The 25,998-nt window shown below is 39.1% G+C and overlaps 1 protein-coding gene across 1 annotated transcript in view; it reads left to right on the forward strand.

Annotated features, from left to right (window-relative positions):
• Positions 1–21,651, forward strand: part of zbbx (zinc finger, B-box domain containing) — a 153,130-nt gene extending 131,479 nt beyond the window's left edge. The window contains exons 18-21 of the mRNA XM_063044882.1: positions 3,299–3,463; positions 15,710–15,979; positions 20,482–20,572; positions 21,534–21,651. Coding sequence (XP_062900952.1) covers positions 3,299–3,463; positions 15,710–15,979; positions 20,482–20,572; positions 21,534–21,651 — 644 coding nt within the window. The remainder of the gene's footprint in view (positions 1–3,298; positions 3,464–15,709; positions 15,980–20,481; positions 20,573–21,533) is intronic.
• The last annotated feature ends 4,347 nt before the right edge of the window (positions 21,652–25,998 follow it).

Below are 25,998 nucleotides of genomic sequence, written 5' to 3' on the forward strand. Positions count from 1 at the left end.
GAATTTGTTTGTCTTTTATGAGGTATTTTTGATTTTTTTTTGTGTTAACCACCTGGTCTTGTATTGCCACAAGGAACGCCTCTGTTTCTCGAACGATGTCTCCAGCTCTGAGCTAGGCATTTGACGCTTGCTTATCAACATCTAGCCTGATCAAATTGTGATGATGTCTTCAATAGCAGGTCATGGTTTTCCATTGTTAACTTTTTCTTCGATAGTGATAGTGTCTTCATTTTTCTGGGTTGTGTTTTCATTTAAGTTCAGTTGTGTGTATTTCTTATCAGAACTCCACATACTCACATGGAGTGCTGAATCCTGTTTTCATTGATGAAAGTATATCCTTAGAAGTTTTATCTGACTTTCAAGTAAATTTTCTTTTATGTCTGTTAATCCTCTTCCTTATTCTGTTCTAAGTAGTGTTAATCTGAGAGTGTTTGAGTGTATAATACATGGTGTTTTCTAAAGTTTCAGTCCTTATTTTTCTTTGTAAAATTTCCAGATCTGTTTCAGACCAAGATATTATGCCAAATGAATTTGTTAATATGGGTATTGCGATATTTTTGCTATTGAGCTCTGTTTGGCAGAGTTTCTTAAGCCTTGAAGCAAATTCTGTTGAAAGTTTTCCCTTTATTGCACTATGATCTATTTTCTATGCTTGTTGATATTCCAAGTACAACTGTGTTTGATATTCATCCACCCTGTATCCTGCATTATATCCTGCTGCTCCGTTTTATATTCTACTAGCTCTATGGCGCCTTTCTTTATGTTTAACATTCTGCACTTATCTAGTCTTAAGTTCTTGTTTATATCTTACATAAATAGTTCTAATATTTGAATTAATTGCTTTAGCTTTACTGATGAAGGAGTGGATAATTTCAAGTCGTCCATGCATCATTGAAGGTATATCAAGATATAATTCATTTGGTCGTTTCTGATTCGATACCCTATTTTCATCTGATTCAGTGAACTCGGGAGTGTGTTTAGACCTAGACAAAGCCATAGTGGGCTTAGGGAATTGCCTTGAAAAGTGTCTCAGTTTATTTTGATAATGATGGATGTTCTCTTTTGGTTGTTAAATGATAGGGTGATTATAGTATGCCAATGCTTCATCAGATGTTGCAGGAATTTCATAATTATTGTGTGCAGTCTATATATATGAAGAATTTCTATTAACCATGAGTGTGGGACAGAATCAAATGCTTTTTTGTGGTCAATGTAACAACATGAAAGATTTCTGCTTTTTCGCTGGGCTTGATTTAGAATTACAGAATCTATTATCATTTATTCTTTACATGCTTTCATACTCTGATTATTATTATTTCTTCTTTCTTCTTTTTATTTGCATGGTTTGTTGTCTTTTGCATGTTGATTGTTTGCCTGTCCTGTTGGGTGCAGCCTTTCATTGATTCTATTGTGTTTCCTGTATTCGCCATGAATGCACGCAAGAAAATGAACCTCAGGGTTGTATATGGTGACATATATATATATATATATATACACACTTTGATAATAAATTTGAACTTCTAATTTGGAACCTACTTTATAATAAGGTTTTGAGATTCTTTACTTAGAGTCACTGGTTACATGTGGTATTTTTTGAGAGGTTAATGGCTGCATTTGTTGAAAGTATGGTGAAGAATTCGGTGAAAAACTGTGTTGCTCTACCACAATAATGTTTGTGCTGAAGAAACACCTTAAGGTATTAGGTGAATTTTTGCTGCTTGTGTTGTAAATTAGGAACTATATAGAGTCAGCAAGAATTATCCAAGTCAAAATGATATATGATTTGGAACCCACTTCATAGCTGTTTAGAATATACAAGTGATTTGATACTTTTCTGTGTGCTGTTATAAAAATGTTGATGAATTGCTGACATACCATTGGTACATTGCATATACTTCAGCCTTTGCTTCAGTGGGGGACAGCTGTGAATGCTAATGGTGGTGGACCTGGCTAGCACACAAATGTGTTCCTTTGTCCTCAGTGAATTTAACCTTTTAATTATCTTTGGAGCAGCAGAACTCACTGATGCAAGTTCTGAGCATTTTAATCGAGGTATGTGCTGACCACAGAGGCAAGCACACTGTTTTGCTGAATGAAATCAAGTTTCTTAAAATGTCCTTTGAGATGTAGCCATAAAAACTGGTAAATATTGAACTTTGCAAACATGAGGAAATCTGCAGATGCTGGAAATTCAAGCAACACACACAAAATGCTGGTGGAACATAGCAGGCCAGGCAGCATCTATAGGAAGAGGTACAGTCGACATTTCGGGCCGAGACCCTTCATCAGGACACTTATTTAACTAGGAACTTTAACAAGTGCTTTATATACAATGGAAGGGACTTGCAAAGAAAAGAGTGAAGCTTTTCAGTGGAAAATTTACTGGCCCCAGGATACCTTTGTAAGCATGGTAATTAATTCTTTACTTCAGTCCAGCATGTGGTCAAGATGTAAGATATGATATAATTTGTTTTATGTAGTTGACATCAGGAGAGAATGAGTTTTATGCAAGTTTTGTGCAACAAACATTTGTAGCAGAGAAATGACTACATTTTAACTTATCATACTTAATACTCCAGTCTTGTAGTTGCAGAATTCAGCATGTTAAACATATGTTAGATGAAATCCATATTCTCGGGACACAGGTTTGATCATGCATGTGCCTAAGTTAGAATTGGTGAGATAGAAACACTATGTTACTGCTTTAAATAAAGCTTAGCCAATGGCTACTTCTGTGGAATAACATTCGTGTAATGTTTGTGATGAATCGCAAATTAAAGTACAAGGTTTTTAACATATACTTTACGCTTAACAACAAGAAAAAAAATTGCAATGTAATTTTTAAAGAGCAACATCATTAGCCAGGATCTCCTTGGTCACTTTGGAGCCTTTTCCATCCCCTGGAAGAGTCACTGCACCAAAGCTGAACTTTGTTCTTCACACCACAGTTGCTACCTGACCGCAGAGTCTTCACACTTTTACTATTCAGATTTCAAGATTTTTTATACATTCGGGTTAGAGTCATAATTCTTCATTATTTTTATCAGGCTATTTTAAATGGTAATAAATGGAATTTCACTTCATTTTGTTCTCCTAATGAATACTTTAGGTATCATGTGGCTGATTCTAATATTCTGTTTGGGGGTGAAAAAGCCAATTATTATGCATATTGATGTTAATGGAAAAAAAGCAGGGTCCAATGGGGGCTAATTCATATCACTAATCTTCTGCCGAAAGTTAACATCAGTTGTTGCAGCTGCCAAAATGAAGAGCTATTCCTCTTTGTCTCCTTCCCTAGAAGATGGTGACTGGCGACCGGACAGTAGTCTTTGTGAATATGCTGATGACTCCGTTGTTCATGATGTAATTGATGATATTCAGTGTAGACCTCCAAGCAGTTTTGGAAGATCTGGTTCTTCAAAAAATAACACAGCATGGATGAAGTTATCAAAATCAACTTCACGTAAGTTGTTTGTGCTCCAACAATAAGATTTTCTTACATATTATTATTTTATGATTGACTAATTTATTTGGCAAAGTACTCAGCAATCCCCCGATTTAATCATGGTCTAATTATGGGACAATTTATAATGACCAATTAACCTACCACCAGCAGGTCTTTGGACTGCGGGAGGACACACTGGAGCACCCGGAGGACACCCACGCAGTCACGGGGAGAGTGTACTCCTTACAGGCAGCGGTGGGAATTGAACCTGGGTCGCCTGTACTGTAAAGCATTGTGCTAACCACTACGCTACCATGCTACCCTACATACTAGTCCTGAAATAGTGCAGTATATTCCTGGAGCTAAAAAAACACAAGCTGCTAGAGGAACTCAACAGTTTAGGCAGAATCATGCTCCACATTCCAGCATCTGCAGTCTTCTTTGGCCTCCAGTATATTCCTGGGTTTGATCCAATTACAAGATCTCCATCCTAGGGTGTTCAGGAATTTTATACTTAACTTTCTCCACTAAAGTCTTACCAAACTCAATTTACTACAAACAGTCCTCTCCCATTCATTTCCCCCAACATTTAACATTTTTTAGTCAGTTCTTGCTGATGTTGTCTCTGAGCACTGAACCTTTCTATATTAGTTTTATTAGACCATTAGATATAGGAGCAGAATTCTGCCATTTGGCCCATAGAGTCTGCCATTTCATCATGGCTGATCCAATTTTCCTCTCAGCCCCAATCCCCTGCCTTATCCCTGTATCCCTTCATGCCCTGACTAATCAAGAATCTATCAACCTTTGCCTTAAATGTATATAAAGAGTTGGCCTCCACAGCTGCCTGTCACAACGATTTCCCCAGATTCACCGCTCTCTGGCTAAAGAAACTCTCCTCATCTTTGTTCTCAAAGAGCATCCCTCTATTCTGAGGCTGCGTCCTCTGATCTTAGACTCTCCCACCATAGGAATCATCCTCTCCACATCCACTCTATTAAGGCTTTTCACCATTTGAAAGGTTTCAATGAAGTAACCCCTCATTCGTCTAAATTCTAATGAATACAGGCCCAGTGTCATAGAAACATAGAAAACCTACAGCACAATACAGGCCCTATGGCCCACAATGTTGTGCCGAACATGACCCTACCTTAGAAATTACTAGGCTTACCCATAGCCCTCTAATTTTCTAAGCTCCATGTACCTGTACAAAAGTCTCTTAAAAGACCCTATCATATCCACCTCCAGTCCATTCCACGCACTTACCACTCTCTGTGTAAAAAACTTACCCCTGACATCTCCTCTGTATCTATTCCCAAGCACCTTAAACCTGTGTCCTTTTGTGGCAACCATTTCAGCCCTGGGTAAAAGCCTCTTGACTATCCACATGATTAATGCCTCTCATCATCTTATACACCTCTATCAGGTCACCTCTCATCCTCCTCTGCTGCAAGGAGAAAAGGCCAAGTTCACTCAACCCGTTTTCATAAGGCATGCTCCCCAATCCAGGCAACATCCTTGTAAATCTTCTCTGCACCCTTTCTATGGCTTCCACATCCTTCCTGTAGTGAGGCGACCAGAACTGAACACAGTACTCCAAGTGGGGTCTGACCAGGGTCCTATGTAGCTGCAACATTACCCCTCAGCTCTTAAATTTAATTCCATGATTAATGAAGGCCAATACACTGTATGCCTTCTTAAACACAGTCAATCTGTGCAGCTGCTTTGAGTGTCCTATGGACTCGGACCCCAAGATCCCTCTGATCCTCCATGCTGCCAAGAGTCTTACCATTAATACTATATTCTGCTATCATATTTGACCCACCAACATTAACCACTTCACACTTACCTGGGTTGAACTCCATCTGCCACTGACAGGGGACGCCCTCGGTGACCGGGTCTCTGGCACTGTGCCTGGCGCTGTTGTGCAGGAGGGAAGGAGGGAGAAAAGGAATGTGGTAGTCGTAGGGGATCCCATAGTCAGGGGAACAGACAGGAGATTCTGTGAGCTTGATAGAGATACCCACATGGTGTGTTGCCTCCCATGTGCCAGGGTACGGGATGTCTCAGATCGGGTCCAGAATATTCTGAAGGGGGAGGGTGAGCAGCCAGTTGTCTTGGTACATGTTGGTACTAATGACATAGATAGGACAAAGGAGGAGGTCCTGAAGAGAGATTTCCAGGAGTTAGGAAGGAAGCTGAGAAGCAGGATCTCCAGGGTGGTAATCTGGGGATTGCTACCTGTGCCACATGCTAGCGAGGGCAAGAATAGTAGGATCAGGCAGATGAATGCATGGCTGAGAGACTGGTGCAGGGGGCAGGGCTTCAGATTCTTGGATAATTGGGATCTCTTCTGGGGCAAGTATGACCTGTTCAAAAAGGACAGGTTACACCTGAACCCGAAGGGGACCAATATCCTGGCGGGAAAGTTTAATAGAGCTGTCAGGGAGGGTTTAAACTAATTTGTCAGGGGGATGGGAACCGGAATGACAGAGCGGAGGAAGGGGAAAACAGAAATAAATCTAAGATAGTGAGCAGTAAAGATGTCAGGAAAGACAGGCAGGTGATGGGGCAAATTTGTAGCCATTGGGATGAGTTGCAGTGCAATAAAGTTGCAGTGAAATCAAAGTGAAAAGTACCAAATACTGGTCTTAAGGTGTTATACTTAAATGCATACAGCATAAGGAATAAGGTGGATGATCTTGTCGTACAGCTACAGATTGATAGGTATGATATTGTGGCCATCACTGAGACGTGCCTAAAGGATGCATGTCTCTGGGAGCAGAACATCCAAGAATACACGGTGTATCGGAAGGATAGGAAGGTAGGCAGAGGGGGAGGCGTGGCTTTATTGGTAAGAAATGATATTAAATCATTAGAAAGAGGTGATATAGGATCGGAAGGTGCAGAATCTTTATGGGTTGAGCTAAGAAACTGCAGGGTAAAAGGACCTTGATGGCAGTTATTTATAGGCCTCCAAACAGCAGCAGGGATGTGGACTACAAATTACAACAGGACATAGAAAAGGCTTGTCAGAAGGGCAGTGTTATGATAATTGTGGGGGATTTTAACATGCAAGTGGATTGGGAAAATCAGGTTGGCACTGGATCTCAAGAGAGAGAATTTGTAGAATGTCTACGAGATGGCTTTTTAGAACAGCTTGTTGTTGAGCCCACTAGGGGATTGGCTGTACTAGATCGGATATTGTGTAATGAACCGGAGGTGATTAGAGAGATTGAGGTGAAGGAACCCTTAGGAGGCAGTGATCATAACATAATTGAGTTCACTGTGAAATTTGAAAAAGAGAAGCCGAAATCTGATGTGTCGGTATTTCAGTGGAGTAAAGGAAATTACAGTGGCATGAGAGAGGAACTGGCCAAAGTTGACTGGAAAGGGACAGTGGCGGGAAAGACAGCAGAGCAGCAGTGGCTGGAGTTTATGCGAGAAGTGAGGAAGGTGCAAGACAGGTATATTCCAAAAAAGAAGAAATTTTCGAATGGAAAAAAGATGCAACCGTGGTTGACAAGAGAAGTCAAAGCCAAAGTTAAAGCAAAGGAGAGGGCATACAAGGAGTCAAAAATTAGTGGGAAGACAGAGGATTGGGAAGTTTTTAAAACCTTACAAAATGAAACTAAGAAGGTCATTAAGAGGGAAAAGATTAACTATGAAAGGAAGCTAGCAAATAATATCAAAGAGGATACTAAAAGCTTTTTCAAGTATATAAAGAGTAAAAGACAGGTGAGAGTAGATATAGGACCGATAGAAAATGATGCTGGAGAAATTGTAATGGGAGATAAGGAGATGGCACAGGATCTGAACGAGTAATTTGCATCAGTCTTCACTGAGGAAGACATCAGCAGTATACTGGACACTCAAGGGTGGCAGGGAAGAGAAGTGTGCACAGTCACAATTATGACAGAGAAAGTACTCAGGAAGCTGAATAGTCTAAAGGTAGATAAATCTCCCAGACCAGAGGGAATATACCCGCGTGTTCTGAAGGAAGTAGCTGTGGAGATTGCGGAGGCATTAGCGATGATCTTTCAAAAGTCGATAGATTCTGGCATGGTTCCGGAGGACTGGAAGATTGCAAATGTCACTCCGCTATTTAAGAAGGGGGCAAGGAAGCAAAAAAGAAATTATAGACCTGTTAGCTTGACATCGGTGGTTGGGAATTTGTTGGAGTCGATTGTCAAGGATGAGGTTACAGAGTACCCGGAGGCATATGACAAGATAGGCAGAACTCAGCATGGATTCCTTAAAAGAAAATCCTGCCTGACAAACCTATTACAATTTTTTGAGGAAATTACCAGTAGGCTAGACAAGGGAGATGCAGTGGATGTGGTATATTTGGATTTTCAGAGGGCCTTTGACAAGGTGCCACACATGAGGCTACTTAACAAGATAAGAGCCCATGGAATTACGGGAAAGTTACATACGTGGATAGAGCATTGGCGGATTGGCAGGAAACAGAGAGTGGGAATAAAGGGATCCTATTCTGTTTGCTTGCCGGTTACCAGTGGTGTTCCACAGGGGTCCGTGTTGCTGCCGCTTCTTTTTACATTGTACATCAACGATTTGGATTATGGAATAGATAGCTTTGTGGCTAAGTTTGCTGACAATACGAAGATAGGTGGAGGAGCCGGTAGTGCTGAGGAAACGGAGAGTCTGCAGAGAGACTTGGATAGATTGGAAGGATGGGCAAAGAAGTGGCAAATGAAGTACAATGTTGAAAAATGTATGGTTATGCACTTTGGCAGAAGTAATAAATGGGCACACTATTATTTAAATGGGGAAAGAATTCAAAGTTCGGAGATGCAACGGGACTTGGGAGTCCTTGTACAGGATACCCTTAAGGTTAACCTCCAGGTTGAGTCGGTAGTGAAGAAGGTGAATGCAATGTTGGCATTCATTTCTATAGGAATAGAATATAGGAGCAGGGATGTGATGTTGAGGCTCTATAAGGCGCTGGTGAGACCTCACTTGGAGTACTGTGGGCAGTTTTGGTCTCCTTATTTAAGAAAGAATGTGCTGACGTTGGAGAGGGTACAAAGAAGATTCCGGGAATGAGAGGGTTAACATATGAGGAACGTTTGTCCGCTCTTGGACTGTATTCCTTGGAGTTTAGAAGAATGAGGGGAGACCTCATAGAAACATTTCAAATGTTGAAAGGCATGGACAGAGTGGATGTGGCAAAGTTGTTTCCCATGATGGGGGAGTCTAGTACGAGAGGGCATGACTTAAGGATTGAAGGGCGCCCATTCAGAACAGAAATGCGAAGAAATTTTTTTAGTCAGAGGGTGGTGAATCTATGGAATTTGTTGCTACGGGCAGCAGTGGAGGTCAAGTCATTGGGTGTATTTAAGGCAGAGATTGATGGGTATCTGAGTAGCCAGGGCATCAAAGGTTATGGTGAGAAGACGGGGGAGTGGGACTAAATGGGAGAATGGATCAGCTCATGATAAAATGGCGGAACAGACTTGATGGGCCGAATGGCCGACTTCTGCTCTTTTGTCTTATGGTCTTACGGACTCCATGACTATTGTAACAGTGCCTTTTTGGTATGCATTTTCTATCTCATGCTGTAATTTGTGGGCCACATATTTCCTAAGGTTTGGGTCTGTAACTCCTATCAGGGTCTTTTTACTCTTAAAGTTCCTTTGCTCTATCCAGAATGATCCATCACCTTCCGACTCTTTGTTAACTCTTTCTAATGACTTGACTTTATTTTTTACCAACAGAGCAACATGGGCCCTCTGTCTTTCTGCCTGTCCTTTCGATACAAAGGGTATTCTTGGGCATTAATTTCCCAGCTATAAACTTTCAGCCATGAATCGGTGATGCCTACAGCATCATACCTGCCAGTTTGCAACTGTACTGCAAATTCACTTACCTTATTCCGTATACTGGGTGCATTCAAATATAATACCTTCAGTCCTGTATTCACCCTTTTTGATTTTGTCCTCCTTTTGCATTACAACTCATCCTGGTGACTACTAGTTTGCCCAATCAACGGTCTCTCCTCACTACACAATGCCTCTGTTAGTAAACCAGCTACGTTATCTTCAGCACTATTATTTGCCTTTCCTATGATACTTCTTTCATTAAAAAATATGCAGCTCAAGAGACTAGTCGCACCATGCTCAACATTTTGCTTCCTAATTTTGTCTGAGGTCTTTCCAACATCTGCCTCCACAACCTCTCCACTAACTGTTCTGGTACTCTGGTTCCCATCCCCCTGCAACTCTTGTTTAAAGCCGACCATGCAGTATTAACAAACTTTCCCAGTAGGATATTAGTCCGCCTCCAGTTCAGGTGCAAACTATCCCTTCTGTACCTTCCCTGGAAAAGAGCCCAATGATCCAAAAACCTGAAGCCCTCCCTCCAACACTCACTCCTTAGCCACATATTAAACTATACAATCTTCCTAATTCTAGCCTCACTAACACATGTCATGGGTAGCAATCCTGAGATCAACACCCTGGAGGTCCTGCCCTTTAAGTTAGCACTTAACTCTCAGCACTCCCTATGCAGAACCTCGTCATCCTTCCTACCCGCATCACTGGTACCTACATGGACCATGATTTCTGGCTGTTTCACCTTCCCACTTAAGAATGCTGAGGATGTGATCCAAGATATCCCAGACACTGGTATCCATGAGGCAACATACCATCTGGGAATCTCGTTCTCACGCACAGAACCTCTTGTCCATTCCCCTAACTAACGAATCCCCTATCACCACAGTGTGCCTCTTCTCCCCCTTCCCTCTAAGTCACAGCGGCAGACTCAATGCCAGAGACCCGACCACAGTGACTTTCCTCTGTTAGGTCATCCACCCCCCCCGGCCCCCCCCAACAGTATCCAAAGTGATATACCTGTTGTTGATGAGGATGGCCACTGGGGTACTCTGCACTGGCTCCTTAACCCCTTTCTCCCTCCTGACTGTCACCCAGTTTCCATGTCCTGCATCTTGGGTGTAACTACCTCTCTGTATGTCCAATCTATCATCCCCACAGCCTCCTGAATGATTTAGAGTTCATCTAGTTCCACCTTCAACCTCTTAGCATGGTTTATTAGAAGCTGCAGCTGGATGCACTTCTCGCAGTTGTAGTCATCAGAGACACTGGAGGTCCAGATCCTGCAAGAGGAGCATTTTGCTATTCTGACTGGCATCTCTACTGTCCTAGCTGAGAAGATATAAAGAAGAGAAGGAAAAATCTAGAGCTGTTCTCTGCTTTTTCTGAGTGAATCCTCTCTTTGCTGAAACCTTGAAGAGCTAAAGCCTCAAGATCACCACTCTGACTATGTCTACTTAGACGACGATGGCTGCTGTTCTTGCCAATACCTTCCTTTAATTTGCTCTTACTAATCAATCCCAAATGGCAATTGGTCTCTGGTCAAAGCTCTTTTTCACTGCCGCTGCCTTTTATCCTCAGGCAGTGGACCTGATTGAAGACCGCTCCTGTCAAAACTGTTGATATCTGGATTGGCTGATGTCCAGATTGGCCGCTAGTCAAAGCTCTTTTTCACGGTAGTGACCCACTGCTGCCTTTTATCCTTGGGCAGTGGACCTAATTGAAGTCCCCTCCTCTCAAAACTTCTGCTGTTTGGATTGGCCACTGGTCAAAGCTCTTTTCTCTTTTTATTGACTCCTTTTTCTTCCAGATTTCACCATTTTATATTTTAAGACACAAATCTGAAGTTTTTCATTACTCAGTTCTAAGCCGCCACTAGAAACGAATCAGAGATTCAATCTCACTGATGGCACCGAGCCTGCATCATCACTAATATCCAAAGTGGTTATCAGGACAAATTTCTAATATTCTGTTACTTTCGACCTATTGTGTGTCTTCTCCCATCAGGTTCATCTCTATACCACAGGTGTAATGAGATTGTCCTCGTGCTTGTTCTGAAATAGTTAACCCCAGCAATATAATCTTTCTAATCTGCATTTAACCATCTCCTATGAAATTCACCTGGAGCATGCCCAAGGCTCCATGCTTGACTTTTTGATATTCCTCATTTACCTTTTGTCCTAGGTTGACACTACCTTAAACTACTCCCATGCCTCTACCATCTCACTTTAGTCCTGCACTATTAATCCCATCAGAGTTTAGCTATTTGCATAAATCGCTTTTCCTTATAGTACCTTTGCTTCACTTACTGCTCTTTATTCTGTCTACCCCAATCATTATTTTAAATATTTCTATCAAATCCCCTTACACCGCCTCTATTTAAATCAGAACAATCCTTGCTTTTCCAGTCTGCCCATAAAACTAAAGTTCCTTATACCAAGGGTAATCTCTTCATCACCTTCTCTGAAGTCTTTATATCTTTCCTAAGATGTCGCATCCAGCTCTGTGTGCAGATGAGTTTGATGCAGTGTTGCACAAAAGTTCACCATGACTTTCTTGTTCTTATACTTTGTGCCTCTGTTTATAAAGCCCAGAATTTCATTTGCATTTTAACGATTTTTCTATCTGCCCTGCAGCTTTCAATGAAATACTGTATGTACATATATGCTGCTTTCATCATTATTACCTCCTCCAATTAAATTTGTTTCTTTATGCCTCTTTTTGCCTGGCATTATCTTTCATTTAATCACAAGCTCTCCTGTCCCTTCCACCTTCTCTTCTTTTCCTACCACTCTTAAAATCATGACATCTCCTAACATTTCATCATATTTGGATAATGTTAACAATTTTATTTTCCAAATATGCCATTTAACCATGCTATTTTCAGATCTACAGATGCATATTTTGCTTTCATAAAACATCTTTCTTTTTAAATCTTTTTATTGAATTAGTACACAGAGTAAAATATATAGCAACCAATACATTGTTAAGATATAAATATAATAATATTAATACAAAAAAACAATACAATGTATGTTAATTATAGAATAACAAGGTAATATAATTGTATACTAATATTTCATATATACCTAATAGAATGAAAAAAAACAGGAAAAAACCCACTGTGCATCTAACCTAACAAAGCAAAGCAACGGGCTAACGAGGTATATACTAGACCTTGAACAATTAAACAATCGCGTCCTCAAACCCGACCTCTGCTAATAACAGATAAAATCCACGAAGGGAATATATATATGGTCAGGGAGAAAAAAATAGTTACATTAAATGAAAATATTGAATGAATGATCTCCAGGTCTGTTCAAATTTAACTGAAGTATCATAAAGATTACTTCTGATTTTTTCCAAATTTAAACACAGTATCGTTTGAGAGAACCAAAAAAACGTAGATGGGGCATTAATCTCCTTCCAATGTTGTAGAATACATCTTTTCGCCATTAAAGTAAGAAAAGCAATCATTCTACGAGCTGAGGGGGGTAAATTACTAGAAATTTTAGGTAATCCAAAGATAGCAGTAATAGGATGGGGAGAAATATCACTATTCAAAACCTTTGAGATAATATTAAAAATGTCTTTCCAAAAAGTTTCCAGAGTAGGACAAGACCAAAACACGTGAGTCAAGGAAGCTATCTCCCCATGACATCTATCACAAAGAGGGTTAATATGAGAGTAATAGCGAGCTAATTTATCTTTAGACGTATGTGCTCTATGGACAACTTTAAATTGAATTAAAGAGTGTTTGGAACAGATAGAGGAAGTATTAACAAGTTGTAAAATATAGGCCCAGTCCTCAGCCGGGATAGTAAGACCCAGTTCCCTTTCCCAGTCAGTCTTAATCTTGTCGAATGGAGCTTTAGTAAATTTCATGATAATATTATAAATAGTAGTCGTTACACCTTTCTGAAACGGGTTAAGGTTAATGATAGCATCTAAAATATTTGTGGGGGTTAACGCCGGAAAGGAAGAAAGTATGGTATTTAGGAAATTTCTAACTTGCAAATATCTAAAAAAAATGTGTTCTTGGTAAATTGTATTAAATAGATAACTGTTCAAAAGCTTTCATAAAACGTCTAACGGAAAAAAAAATACTGTGAGCTGGAGAATGGTGTTGTGATAGTTAAGAAATGGGAAGTTACCTGATGAAGGCTTCAGGCAAAAGGCCAGCCAGCACTTGATTCCTTGGATGTAGGGGTGGTTGCCCTTCATAGGATGTATGTAATGATGTATGAGCCTGCTTTATAAAGAATGAGAAGATTCGAGGAACCCGATCAGTAATTGTGGCAACTCAGCACTGAATTCCACTTGTTCCTTTTAAGCACTCTGATTCCATTACATAATAAGTCATAGCAGGTTTAAGTAAGAATGGAACAAAGACAGCAGGTTGCACATGATTTATAGACTATTTTAAAGTGTATTGTACACTATGACAACAGGTGAAAATGTGATCCTAGGGCACATTTCCTTGAGATTCATTATCAAAGAATGTAAAATAATTGAGCAGATTCAGTGTTATTTATGCTTTGCAGTTCTCCAAATGACCTAGAAATAGAACGATGTCCATTGCTATTTCTGAGGAATTTCAATAAAGATGGCAAATTCATGACTTGTTTAATAATCAATTGTGAAATGTTGTTGTGGCTGGAAGGTTAGCTTTTTAAACATTACTTATATGGTCAAGTGAATTTAATAGAATAGAATTCATTATGTCAGAAGAGCTCTACAGGATAGTGAAAGAGCAGGCACCATCTTAAAAACACAATTGTAAACTCTGCTTTCAAATGTAACAATTTATAAATAAATCCTTTAAACTTAACACATTAAAAATAGTTAAGGAAAGTAGGGAATTTGAATTATTTAGCTTGTGATTAAATCCTCTTATGTCCCAAGTTTGTTTTAGTAACCACAAGATTATGACTGAAGTGCTGTTAATGTTCTTATGAAGACAAACTTGACAGCCAGTTTGTGTGGAGAGGTTAGGGACAACCTCTCAGCATTATTAATTAAGAGAAGAGTATTGGCTGTCATGCTGAGAAAATGCCTATTTTTAACATGCAAGGAGAACCTCAGTTCAATATCTCAGTTTGGAGAAGACAGGTCTGACTACCCTATCCTGCATTTCCCCTGCAATGTGTTGCCTAACTTTATTAAGATTAGTTTATTGATCTTTCAACAATCTACTGACACAAAATGACACTTGAAGTAAGTAATATTTTGTATGAATTATCATCACTTTTTGTCATAGGGATTAGGATTTTCACTTCCTTAGAGTTACTGATGATCAGCTGCAACTTATTTTAAAAGCAGTTTATTCTTTGCTATCCTTCTATGTGAATATTTGTGATACTCGTGACTCAGTGATTGTTGCTTTGGTGTTGGATAGAGGAAACTAGCATGTTTACAGCCTTCTTCATCATGAAATGATGACACCACTGAGGTATTCGTTGCTGTGTATTTGTGTCACATTGGGGAGAAACTAACTAATAACCAGCTATATCCCAATGAAGTACCATGTCAAAGAAGTGTTAAAGAAGTATCATGTCAAGGCTGCCTCTGTGCAAATAGCAAATGATTTCAGAATTTTGAAATATAAAAAAAATGCTGGTATACTCAACAGGTCAGGTAGCAAGATGGAGAAAGAAACAGTGAACATTTCAGGCTTATTTATAGTCTCTTTCTCTATCCACAGGTGCCTCTTGACCTGCAGAGTATTTCCAGCATTTTTTGTTTTTATTTAGATTTTACACTTTTGTTTTGCTTTTCCTCTTCAAAATATTGTTGACTCAAGCTCAGCGAAATGTTGTTGCCCTGATATAATTCATGACATTAGGAGATTCTAGACAAAATGGGATAACCATCCGTGACAAAGAAATTCCCACTCTTAGAGAAAAAAGGAGTTTGGTCTCATAAGATATATGTGAGTAGTTTTAATGGTTAGTCTTACAGACTTCAGGCTTGTTAAAATTGCAAACAAAGAAACACGTTGAATCTAATTCACCCACTGTGTTGGATACCAGGGTTTGGATTGTTCTAATTTTTGTGCGTTAAGAGCGGGATAGGCAAATTAGAAGAGACAGTAAGAGCTTTATCCTGGGAGCAAATAATGACAAGAAGTATAGACAGGAAGAGGACAAAGCATAATAACATCATCAATCTCAGTGACAAGTGTATGCTGCAACATATTCTGGACAAATAGTTTCTGTTCTTTTAGGATGTTGTATAAAACTGTGTGCTATTTGATGCAGGGTTTTGGTCTGAAATATTGACAGTTTCTTTTCTCCCCACAGATATTACTCGACCCATTGAGTTCCTCCAGCAAATTGTTTGTTTCTCCAGATTCCAGCATCTCCATTCTCTTGTATCTCTATGATTTACCTGATTTTCTTCTTGTTTTTAGGAACTCTGGGATGTCCTGAGAGAATTATGTCAGCCTCTGCAGCAGTTTCATTGTGTGAGACACCACAAATTGAAAGAAGATACCTTGTTAAGCAGAAGCAGCATGAAATTTCCCAGCTGACCACCACTACTCACCCACTATCTACAGCTGCAATTGAAATTTCTGAAGTGTCGAGTACTGATGTTGAGGAAGATGAATCCAGTTTTGAAAAAGAAGCAGACGAACAAGCTTTAATTGATTTGGAGAGGGAACTGTTGAAGATAAATAAAGGTATCAACATAATAAAAGATTACTGTGAGACTTTTCAAATATCAGTTTCTCCTCTATTTTATTCATTTCTCATGAGTAGCTTTCAATGATTTAAAAGCAATATTTTCAGGTAACTATAGTAAAAAACCTGTTTCCAACAGAGACCCTAAGTTGAACCCTTGTAAGTTCCATTAGAATCTGGAAATTAGCTGTTTGCCTCAATCCTGATTTCCAGACCTTAACCTAGCCTATTATTATTCTGCCACTGACCTTTTTAATCTCATAACTTTCATTTAACTTAGAAGTTCATTGTGCAGTCTTTTTGGAGGTTCATGTTCACAGCTTCACTCCATCTACAGTCACTAATCTCCCACAGTCAAGGCAGATGCAAATAATTATTGTTTGTCTACCATTTCTTTGTCCCCCATTACGATCTTTCCAGCATCATTTTTCAGAGGTACGGTATCCACTCTTATCTATCTTTCACTCTTTATAGATCTGAAAAAAGCTTATTGTATCCTCTTTTATATTTTCGGCTAGTTTAACTTCATATTTCATAATTTCTCTTTTATGACTTTTTTAGTTTTTTAGTTGGTTTTTAAAAACTTCCCAATCTTCTACCTTCCCACGTTTTGTTTGCTATATTATATGCCCTCTCTTTTGTTTTTATCCTGCTTTTGACTTCCCTTGCCAGAAATGGTTGCCTAATCCTCCCTTTAGAATACTTCTTCATCCTTGGGATGTATCTTTGCTGTGTCTTCCAAATTGATCTTAGAAACTCCAGCCATCTGTTCTGCCGTCATCCCTACTAGTGTCCCCTTCCAATCAACTTTAGCCAGCTCCTCTGTCATACCTCCATAATTCCACTTAGTCCATTGTAATACTGATATATCCTCCTAGCTTTTCCTTCTCAAACTTCAGGGTGAATTCTATCATATTACCATCACTACCTTCTAAGGGTTTCTATCCTTAAGCTCCCTAATCAAATCTACATCCAATCCAGAATTGCCTTTCTCTTAGTGAGCTCAGCCACGAGCTGCTCTGAAAGGTCATTTCATAGGTATTCTACAAATTCCCACTCTTGGGATACAGTGCCAACCTGATTTTCCCAATCTACCTGCATATTGAAATCCCCATGACTTTTGCAACATTGCCCTTTTTACATGTCTTTTCCATCTCCCATTCTAATGTATATTGCACATCCTGGCTATTGTTTCAAAGCCTGTAGGTAACTCCAATCAGGGTCTTTTTATCCTTGCAGTTTCTTAACTTTACCCACAGGGATTCTACATCTTATGATCCTATGTTACCTCTTTCTAAGGATTTGATTTCATATTTTACCAACAGAGCCACCCACCCCCTCTTTCTACCTGCCTATCTTGTCAATACAATGTGTATCCTTGGGTGTTCAACTTCCAACTATGATCTTCTTTCAGTCACAACTCAATGATGGCCACAACATCATTCCTGCCAGTCTAACTGCGCTACAATATCATGTACCTTATTTCATATACTATGTACATACAAATATTTCACTTTCAGTGCTGCATTCATCATCTCTTTCGATTTTAGCCCCCGTTACACTTTAACTCATCCAACTGACTCCAATCTTACTCTATCATCTGTCTGTCCTTCCTCACAGTCTCACCACACATTACATCTAGTTGTATATCAACTGCCGCATCCACAGCCCTATCGCTCTGGTTTCTATCCCCCTGCCAAATTAGTTTAAACCCTCCCCAAAAGCTTCAGCAAACCTGCCCACAAGGATATTGGCCCCCTCAGGTTCAGGTATAACATGTCCTTTTTGTAAAGGTCATACCTTCCCCAGAAGAGATCGCAATGATCCAGAAATCTGAAATCCTGCCCCCTGCACTAATTCTTCGACCACGCATTCATCTGCCAAATCATCCATTTTTACCCTCACTGCTACTTGGTCCAGGCAGCAATCTAGAGATTAACCTCTTGGAGATCCTGCTTTTCAGCTTTCTACCTTATATTCTCTCCAGGACCCTCCTCCCTTTTCCAACCTGTCATTGATACCAATATGTACCACAACTTCAGGCTGTTCACCTTCGCTCTTCAGAATGCTATGGACCAGATTCGAGACATCCCTGACCCTGGCATTTGTGAGGGAGCATATCATCCGGGTATCTCTTTCATGTCCAGAGAATCTGATGTCTGCTCGTCTAATTATAGAATCCCTTGTCACTTCTTCAGTCCTCTTCTCCACCATTCCTTTCTGAGCCACAGAAACAGACTTCATGCCAGAGATTAGGTCACTGCGGCCTCACCCTGGTGGGTCATCCCCCCATAATGGTATTCTTATTATTGAGGGGAATGGCCATAGGGATACTATACGCTGCCTGCCTACTCCCTTTCTGCCCAGGTACCTGCCTCCTGCAACATAAGGGTGACTACCTCATAATTCCCATAAATTCTTAAAGATAGTGACCTTCATTACCATAACAGCCAGTGGCAGCTTTGTTGCAGACTGTTGACTCGAAACACCAACTATCACTTTGCCTCAAGAGATGTGGCTGGCTCTTCTGAGTTCCTCCGACACTTTGCTTTTTCTGGTACTCTCTACATGACCTACATTAGACTTGTACATGGATCATGTGGTATATCTCATTGAGGACATCTTTATATGTGGATTGGTAAACAGTACCTTACATATTAGATTGATGGTTTCGATTCAAATATGTAAAGAGAAGCAGAAACTTAAGAATTAATATTGTTTTGAAGCCTATTGCACTACATCAGTGGTCCCCAACCACCGGGCCGCGGACCGGTGCCGGGTGGCAAAGCATGTGCTACCGGGCCGCGAGGATACGATATGATTTGGCGATATGAGTCAGCTGCACCTTTCCTCATTCCCTGTCATGCCTTCTGTTGAGCTTGAATGCACGTGAGGTCATTACGCATGCGAGGTCTTTACCCACGCATCATCCATGTCAGCGCGGGAAGAAGATCAACTCCTCGAGCTTGCAAATGACGGCAGGCTGAAAAGTATGTTTGACATAACATCTCTGCCGGCATTCTGGATCAAAGTCAAGGCTAAATATCCTGAGATAGCCACGAAAGCACTGAAAACGTTGCTTCCATTTCCAACATACCTCTGCAATGAATGCAACAAAAACTAAATTGCGGAATAGACTGGACACAAGGAACCCCCTTCGAGTATCGCTGTCTCCCATCACCCCTCGAAAGGATGGTGTTGTTGCAGGGAAACAAGCCCAGGGCTCCCACTGATTCGGTGATATTGGTGTGTTGCAATGATTTTATATGTTCATATAAAGAAAGTATGTGCTGTGTGTTTAATATCCAAATGTTACTTAAAATGAAATGATGCTATTGACTTATAAATGACTTATACAGTAATTGACTTATCGCTATATTCATGCGAGGAAAATATGCGCTGTGTGTTTAATATTAAATTCGTTAGATAAACCCTTTTAGAAATGAAATTGATTGTATTAGCCACTAAAAAGTGACGTATAGTTGACTGATCTTCTATATTCCGGTTGTGATTAACACGCCCCCCCCGAACAGAATCGCCAAAAACGATTTGTAGAAAAAAAATCGGCAGGTACACGCATGCGCAAGTCACGCGTGCACACACAGGTGCTCGCGCAAGGCTTCATGGTAATTGTAGTCTTTTCGGGGTAAACACAACGTATTTGACAGTTACTCTTGTCCGTTGGCAACCCCCCCCCCCCCACTGGCTGGTCCACAAGAATATTGTCAATAATAAACCGGTCCGCGGTGCAAAATAGGTTGGGGTCCCCTGCACTACATGATAGGAAATTCTGGTTGTAAGTAACCTTAATGGGAGACTGGAAGTTTAAAAAACTTGGAAATATTTCCTTATATTGCCTCACATATATTGTCTGCGGGTGGAAGTGCTCCTTGCGTTCTTTTCTCATTGGTCCAGCCCAGCTACATGCCCCCACTATACATATATCTCCACCAAGCCTGTATGGCAGACAGATAATCTCTGGGGCAGTGCAAGCTCTGAGAGGCAAATCGGCATAAGGCATCTTTTCCTGATACCCTGGAGTTGAAAAGGAGGGAGAAAACTAAAAATGCAATAAGTTCTGAATTAAAACAGAAAATACTGGGGATTGTTAGGAAGTTGGAGAACAGTTGTGGAAAGAGAAACAGTAAATGTTTCAGATTAGTGACTCTTTATTAGGACTTAGTTTCTTTCACATGGCAGCAACACTTTTCACATAATCATGTCCCATAGTTAACCATGCAAGTAGAGAAGACATTCTGGAGCACAAAGCCTGCAGTCCTCTTTATAATTAGCAGTCTGAGTGACACAGCCAATTGCTTGCTCACTTTACAAAATTTTTCAAGAACCCAATAGTCATCTGGATACTTGACCCAGGTCCTCCATCCATATGATAACCACAATGATATTAAGTGGCATGTGCCAGAAATTTGGCAGCACTAATATTTATGATATTTGGAAGGACATTTACAATAATTAAAACTATCTTATTTTGCTACTGTAGGAGGCGAACATAGTTTGGACGTGGTTTCTGCTTGTGATTTGTCAATGTCTTCTGGGCAATCATTTGAAAAGGGCACTCCACTTATGCAAAGGTCAGAAAGAATCAGATGTGTTCTAAGTTCTTTTCTCCAGGTTTTGATTAATATCTTCAAATAAATTGAACTAGGGGAAATATATTATTCCTTGTTGCTTTATGTTATTGCTAAATTCAAATATAAGGAAAATAGTCTAAATCTAGGACTCATGGAGGTTGTATTCCAGAAATGAAAACAAATCAGTTACACATGGTTTATAAAGTAAAAATTTAAAAAGTAGCACACAACTTCCATTCGGTAATCAATACAGAATACTGCAGTATATCCTATTAATCTTTTTTCTCTAGAAAAATCCTTTATTGCTGTTATCATTTGGAACTCATTGCATCTGCAGCCATTTATTTAATACTGAAGCACATATTTAATACTAAAAGAACACATTCATACCTGTTGTTTTAAATCAGGAAGCAGAATGCATTACACGCATAAATATTTGCATGCTATACACATAAGCCATGCGTCAATTCTACTGTTGTTCTTTTTGAATTTGATAAAATTTATTTTTTCCCTGTATCGTATCAGCCAATAGAAAAGTATTTAGGAACAATCACCATATATTAAGTTGACAGTTTTGATAATAAATATATAAAATCTGCCTCAAGAGGACTACTATTCAGCTCACGGTAAAGGCCATTCATAATAATGCTGAAACAGATATCCATCTGATTTTGTTCATTTTCTGCTTATAGTAGAATCTATCAACATCATGTTAAATCTGATTAATCTACATGTCCACATGCATGTTTGCTTTAATACACAATCAGTACTTTTCTGTGCATTGAATCTAAATGATCATATCTAATGCAATGCACATTATATTGTGGTTTGAGGCTTCATACTTTGATTTCAATTGAGCTTCTTAGCTATAGTGCCTGCTGGTGAAGTGAATAGGAATGATTCATGCTTGTTTCACTAGACAATTATGTTTTACACTTCCTTTTCATTCAATTTCTCCAAGGGAGGCTGTTCAGTCCCAGTTTATGCTTGATTCTCTGGCAACAGAAGCTGGTGAAGTTCACACAGATGATGAGGCCGAAGAAGCCCAAGACAGACAAAATGTTCTGCTATTATTCTGATAGTTTGTCAGAAAGAAATACCAGAAAAAAATTAACTACTCCTCACCAAGTGGAGTTAAATTCTGAAAATCTGTATCGAATAGAATTTTTGATTTAAAATATTAAAGACAATTTGAAAAGAATGTGATTTGATAATGATTTTGGCAGAACAGTTATATTGTGAAATGTAAGTAAAAATACAAACTTATTTGATGCATTTATTTTAAAATGTTCCACCATTTATAAATTTCTACTGAACCATGATAAATTTATTTAATTTTTGTGTTTTGCATTTGGAACTAATTTAGATTATAAATCAAAGATTATAACAGGAATCTTCTCAAAAGATTGTTTTGGTGATGTTCAAAAAAAAGTATATTTTAAAATAAACTGAATAGGTGTGAAAGTCTGGTTTTAGAGAATAAAACATTGCTTCAGCATTGGTTTAGGCAGTTTGGGAATATATCACTTGAGAATGAAAATCAAATATTTTCATTCTCAAGTAAAATCTATCACATTTTCTTACTCATGACTTCAATAATGACAAATATGAATCAATGTTGAGTAATTCAAATGTTTACAAGCTTTGGTCAAAAGCAGTTATCCTTTAAGGGAGAACTTTAGCTCTTTCAACCAACAGAATTAATGCAAGTGTCTCAAACATAAGCATCTTGGCATATTCCTATTCAGATATGATTCTTGATTAATATTAAGTTTTGTAAAAATGCCCAGGGAATGCCATTTATAGGAGGTGGGGAATTAAAGTTTGTTCATGGTTTGGAGAATGCTTAGGCCACTGCTGCCCTGGTCCAATTGGCTTCCTGCCTGAGATATAAGACCTCATTTGGATGCTTCATTTATTTATGAATAAGATGCTATTCCTTAAAGTTAAATTGGCCTTCAATGGAACATAACGGGTCAAAGTCATAGAAGTCAGAGTCAGAATACGATGAAGAATTAAGATGTCTGGCAACTGGAAGTTTAGGGTCTTTCTTGTGGGTTGATCATTGGAGTTCTACACCTTATCTACTTTCACACTGAATGGACCAAACTGAATGTAACAACTTAGTATAATAAATTGGAAGTACAGCAAATGAATCGCTGCTATACGTGGAAAGAATTTGAGCACTCAAATGGTAGGAAGAGAAAGGCTGCTGTTGCACGGAAGATGCCACAAGGAGGGAATGGAAGAGTGAATTGGTAAATTGATAAAATTGGTTTATCATTTTCACATATAGCAAGGTGCAGCAAAAGGACTTTTTCATGCTGTCCACACAGATCGTTTCATCACATTATTAATTGCATAGAAAATGTATAGAACATTCATGGAGGAGTTTTGTGCAAATCTTTTCATTTTTGTAAAAGTGTTATTTGCATTGTTGTGTTGGAAAATCTTATATTGTGTAATAATTATGTTTCATTAATGTATGTGTTTAATTATATCCATCCAGCATTTGACTTCTGGATCTGGCTGTTCGCCTCCGAGACTAGCAGTGAAGACCTAATATAGTGATCATTCAGCCCCATAAACTTACCCCAAGCATCTCCTGCAAATTAATCATCCCTATGGAGCCACAAACAGTGTGATCATTGCAAATGGGTATGGAATTGGCAAACCTGAAAAAGTAAAACCCAACCCCTTACATTTACCTTAAATCTACAAAAAAAATTCACACAAATGTACAGATATAATCAACCAATTAACACAATGATTTTTATTCGTTGCCTATCTATTTAAGCCACTATTGTAATAATAATAATTAAATTTACCTGAAAATGATTTTTCCTGTTATCATTTATGTCACTGATGAAATTTAGTACATGTACAGAGGTTTCTGCATGAAAGAATAAATCTTGTATTTGCTCCATTAATTTCCACAGCTGTCTTCAATTTATACATTGTTCTTAGATTTACCACAATATAACCAGACAATGTTTAAAGGTTGGAATGTTAGATTTATTGCTTAAATTAATTTCTAAATTAGGTAATTTTTAAAGTTTTGAAGTGTAATAAGTGTTGAATGTAGTTACTGACTTGGATGATCATATCACTTACTTACTGCCGGTTATGCATGCTAGTGTTTAAAGCAGCAATGAACTTCCTCCATCTCTGACAGTAGTCTGGGCTTCTTACATTGTGCCAGTATTTTCTAATTGGTTTTCACTACTGTCAGCCGGATGGAGACTCAGGAATACTGTCGCCCTTAGATGTGGTAGAAGGATTCTTCATTGCTATTTCCATTACAACTTTGTTTTACTGGTCGGGGTTGCTAGCCCTGAGCTGAACCTCTAAATCTGGTGGACCACTCTTAGTCTGGCCTCTACCCTTTGACCTATGAAAAGCTAAAGCATAAAGCCCAGACTCCAGCCAACATAGCTCTCTAGATATTTGTAGCAGGCAAGCCTCTAAACCACAACAAGGCTGTGGTTGTTTTGGCAGATGGATGATCATATGCAGTTTAATTAAAGGCAGCATTTGATTAATATGAAGTAGTTTATTTGGTTAATATGAAGAGATAAGTCAATTGTTTCTGTTGAAGTGTCATAAACTATTGATTACCACTAATGTGGGCTCTTTAAATTTCAGTTTTGTGTTCTGAAACAATAGCATTGGGATCACAAAATTAATGTTGACAAACAAGAATTCATATGAATGATAATTGTAGTACTGAGTACATTATCATTTATGTGTTAGATCTCCCATGTACTGTTGTTAATACTTTGCATAGTTTGGTTTTAATAGGTTTCTCTCTTGACTAACCATAGGATCATAGAAATTTACAGTATAGCAGAAGGCCAACAATAGAACAAACAAACTACTAAGTTTCAGCCCAATTCTTGGTTTGTGATTTTTGTCTTAAGCATTTTGGCTCTCTGTTGCTGTTCCAGAATATTTATGGGATTTTTTTGCCCCTATTTCAGGAAGTAAGTTCAGATGTCATAATCTTTAAGTTAAAAACCATGCTCGACTTTCATTTAATCCTTTCATCTAGTCTTTAAAATATCCCTCCCTGGTTATTGACCTCTCTGCAGTTAGTGCCAAGTTTTAACTTTTGCAAGTGTCATAATTTTATACACTTTCATTAAATCTGCCATTTATCTTCTCATCTGAAGGAAACATGCTCAACCTAACCAGTCTCTCTTCATGAGCAAATTTATTACCGTACGGCAAATTTCTAACAAATCTCTTCCCCACTATCTCAAGGACTACCTTATCCACAAGGAAACAACATTTCAGAAGCAAAGATGCATTATGCACTCTCTATTCTTTCATGCAATCTGTACAAGCAATGAAGGGCATATCTCTGCTATGGTATTAAGATTTCTGGGCAGTGATGTAGTGGCATCAACATTGAACTTCGAGGCAAGTGGTCCTGGGTTTGAATTGGGCCAGCTCCTTGCATGCTTTCCATCTGTGCTGGGCTGAGCATTGAGCTAGCAACTTGGCCTCGTGAAAAAACAGACAATGCTAAAGAAACAGCAAGGTTGCCGTCTGATGCACCACAAGCTGTGGAAAGGAACAACAACAATTAAGGTTTCTTTCTATTGAAAGATCTATGTGATTTTTTTTTCTCAATTGATGAAGCATGCTTCAGTATTAAGAAAGGAAGAAGGCAGCAGAAAGGAAATTATAGACCAGTTAGCCTGACCTCAGTGATTGGGAAGATGTTAAGAGTCAATTGTTAAGAATGAGGTGATGGAGTACTTGTTGAGACAGGACAAGATAGGGCAAAGTCAGCACGGTTTCCTTCAGGGAAAATCCTGCCTGACAAATCTGTTGGAATTTTTTGAGGAGATTACAAGTAGGATAGATAACAGGGATGCTATGGATGTTGTATATTTGGACTTTCAGAAGGCCTTTGACAAGGTGCCACACATGAGACTGCTTACCAAGTTCAGAGCCTGTGGTATTACAAGAAAGTTACTAACATGGTTAGAGCATTGGCTGATTGGAAGGAGGCAGCAAGTGGGAATAAAAGGATCCTTGTCTGGTTGGTTGCCAGGGACCAGTGGTGTTCTGCAGGGGTCGGTGTTTTATGCTGTATATTAATGATTTAAATGATGAAATAGATGGTTTTGTTGCCAAGGTTGCAGATGATACGAAGATTGGTGGAGGGGCAGGTAGTGTTGAGGAAACAGGTAGGATGCAGAAGGACTTAGGCAGATTAGGAGAATAGGCAAGAAACTGGCAAATGAAATGCAATGTTGGAAAATGCATGGTCATGCACTTTGGTAGTAGAAATAAATGTGTGGACTATTTTCTAAGTGGGAAGAAAATCCAAAAATTTGAGATGCAAAGGGACTTGGGAGTCTTTGTGCAGAACACTGTAAAGGTTAACTTGCAAATAGAGTCGGTGGTGAGAATGC

Source organism: Mobula hypostoma, chromosome 4 (genome assembly GCF_963921235.1).
Source record: "Mobula hypostoma chromosome 4, sMobHyp1.1, whole genome shotgun sequence".
NCBI lineage: Eukaryota > Metazoa > Chordata > Chondrichthyes > Myliobatiformes > Myliobatidae > Mobula > Mobula hypostoma.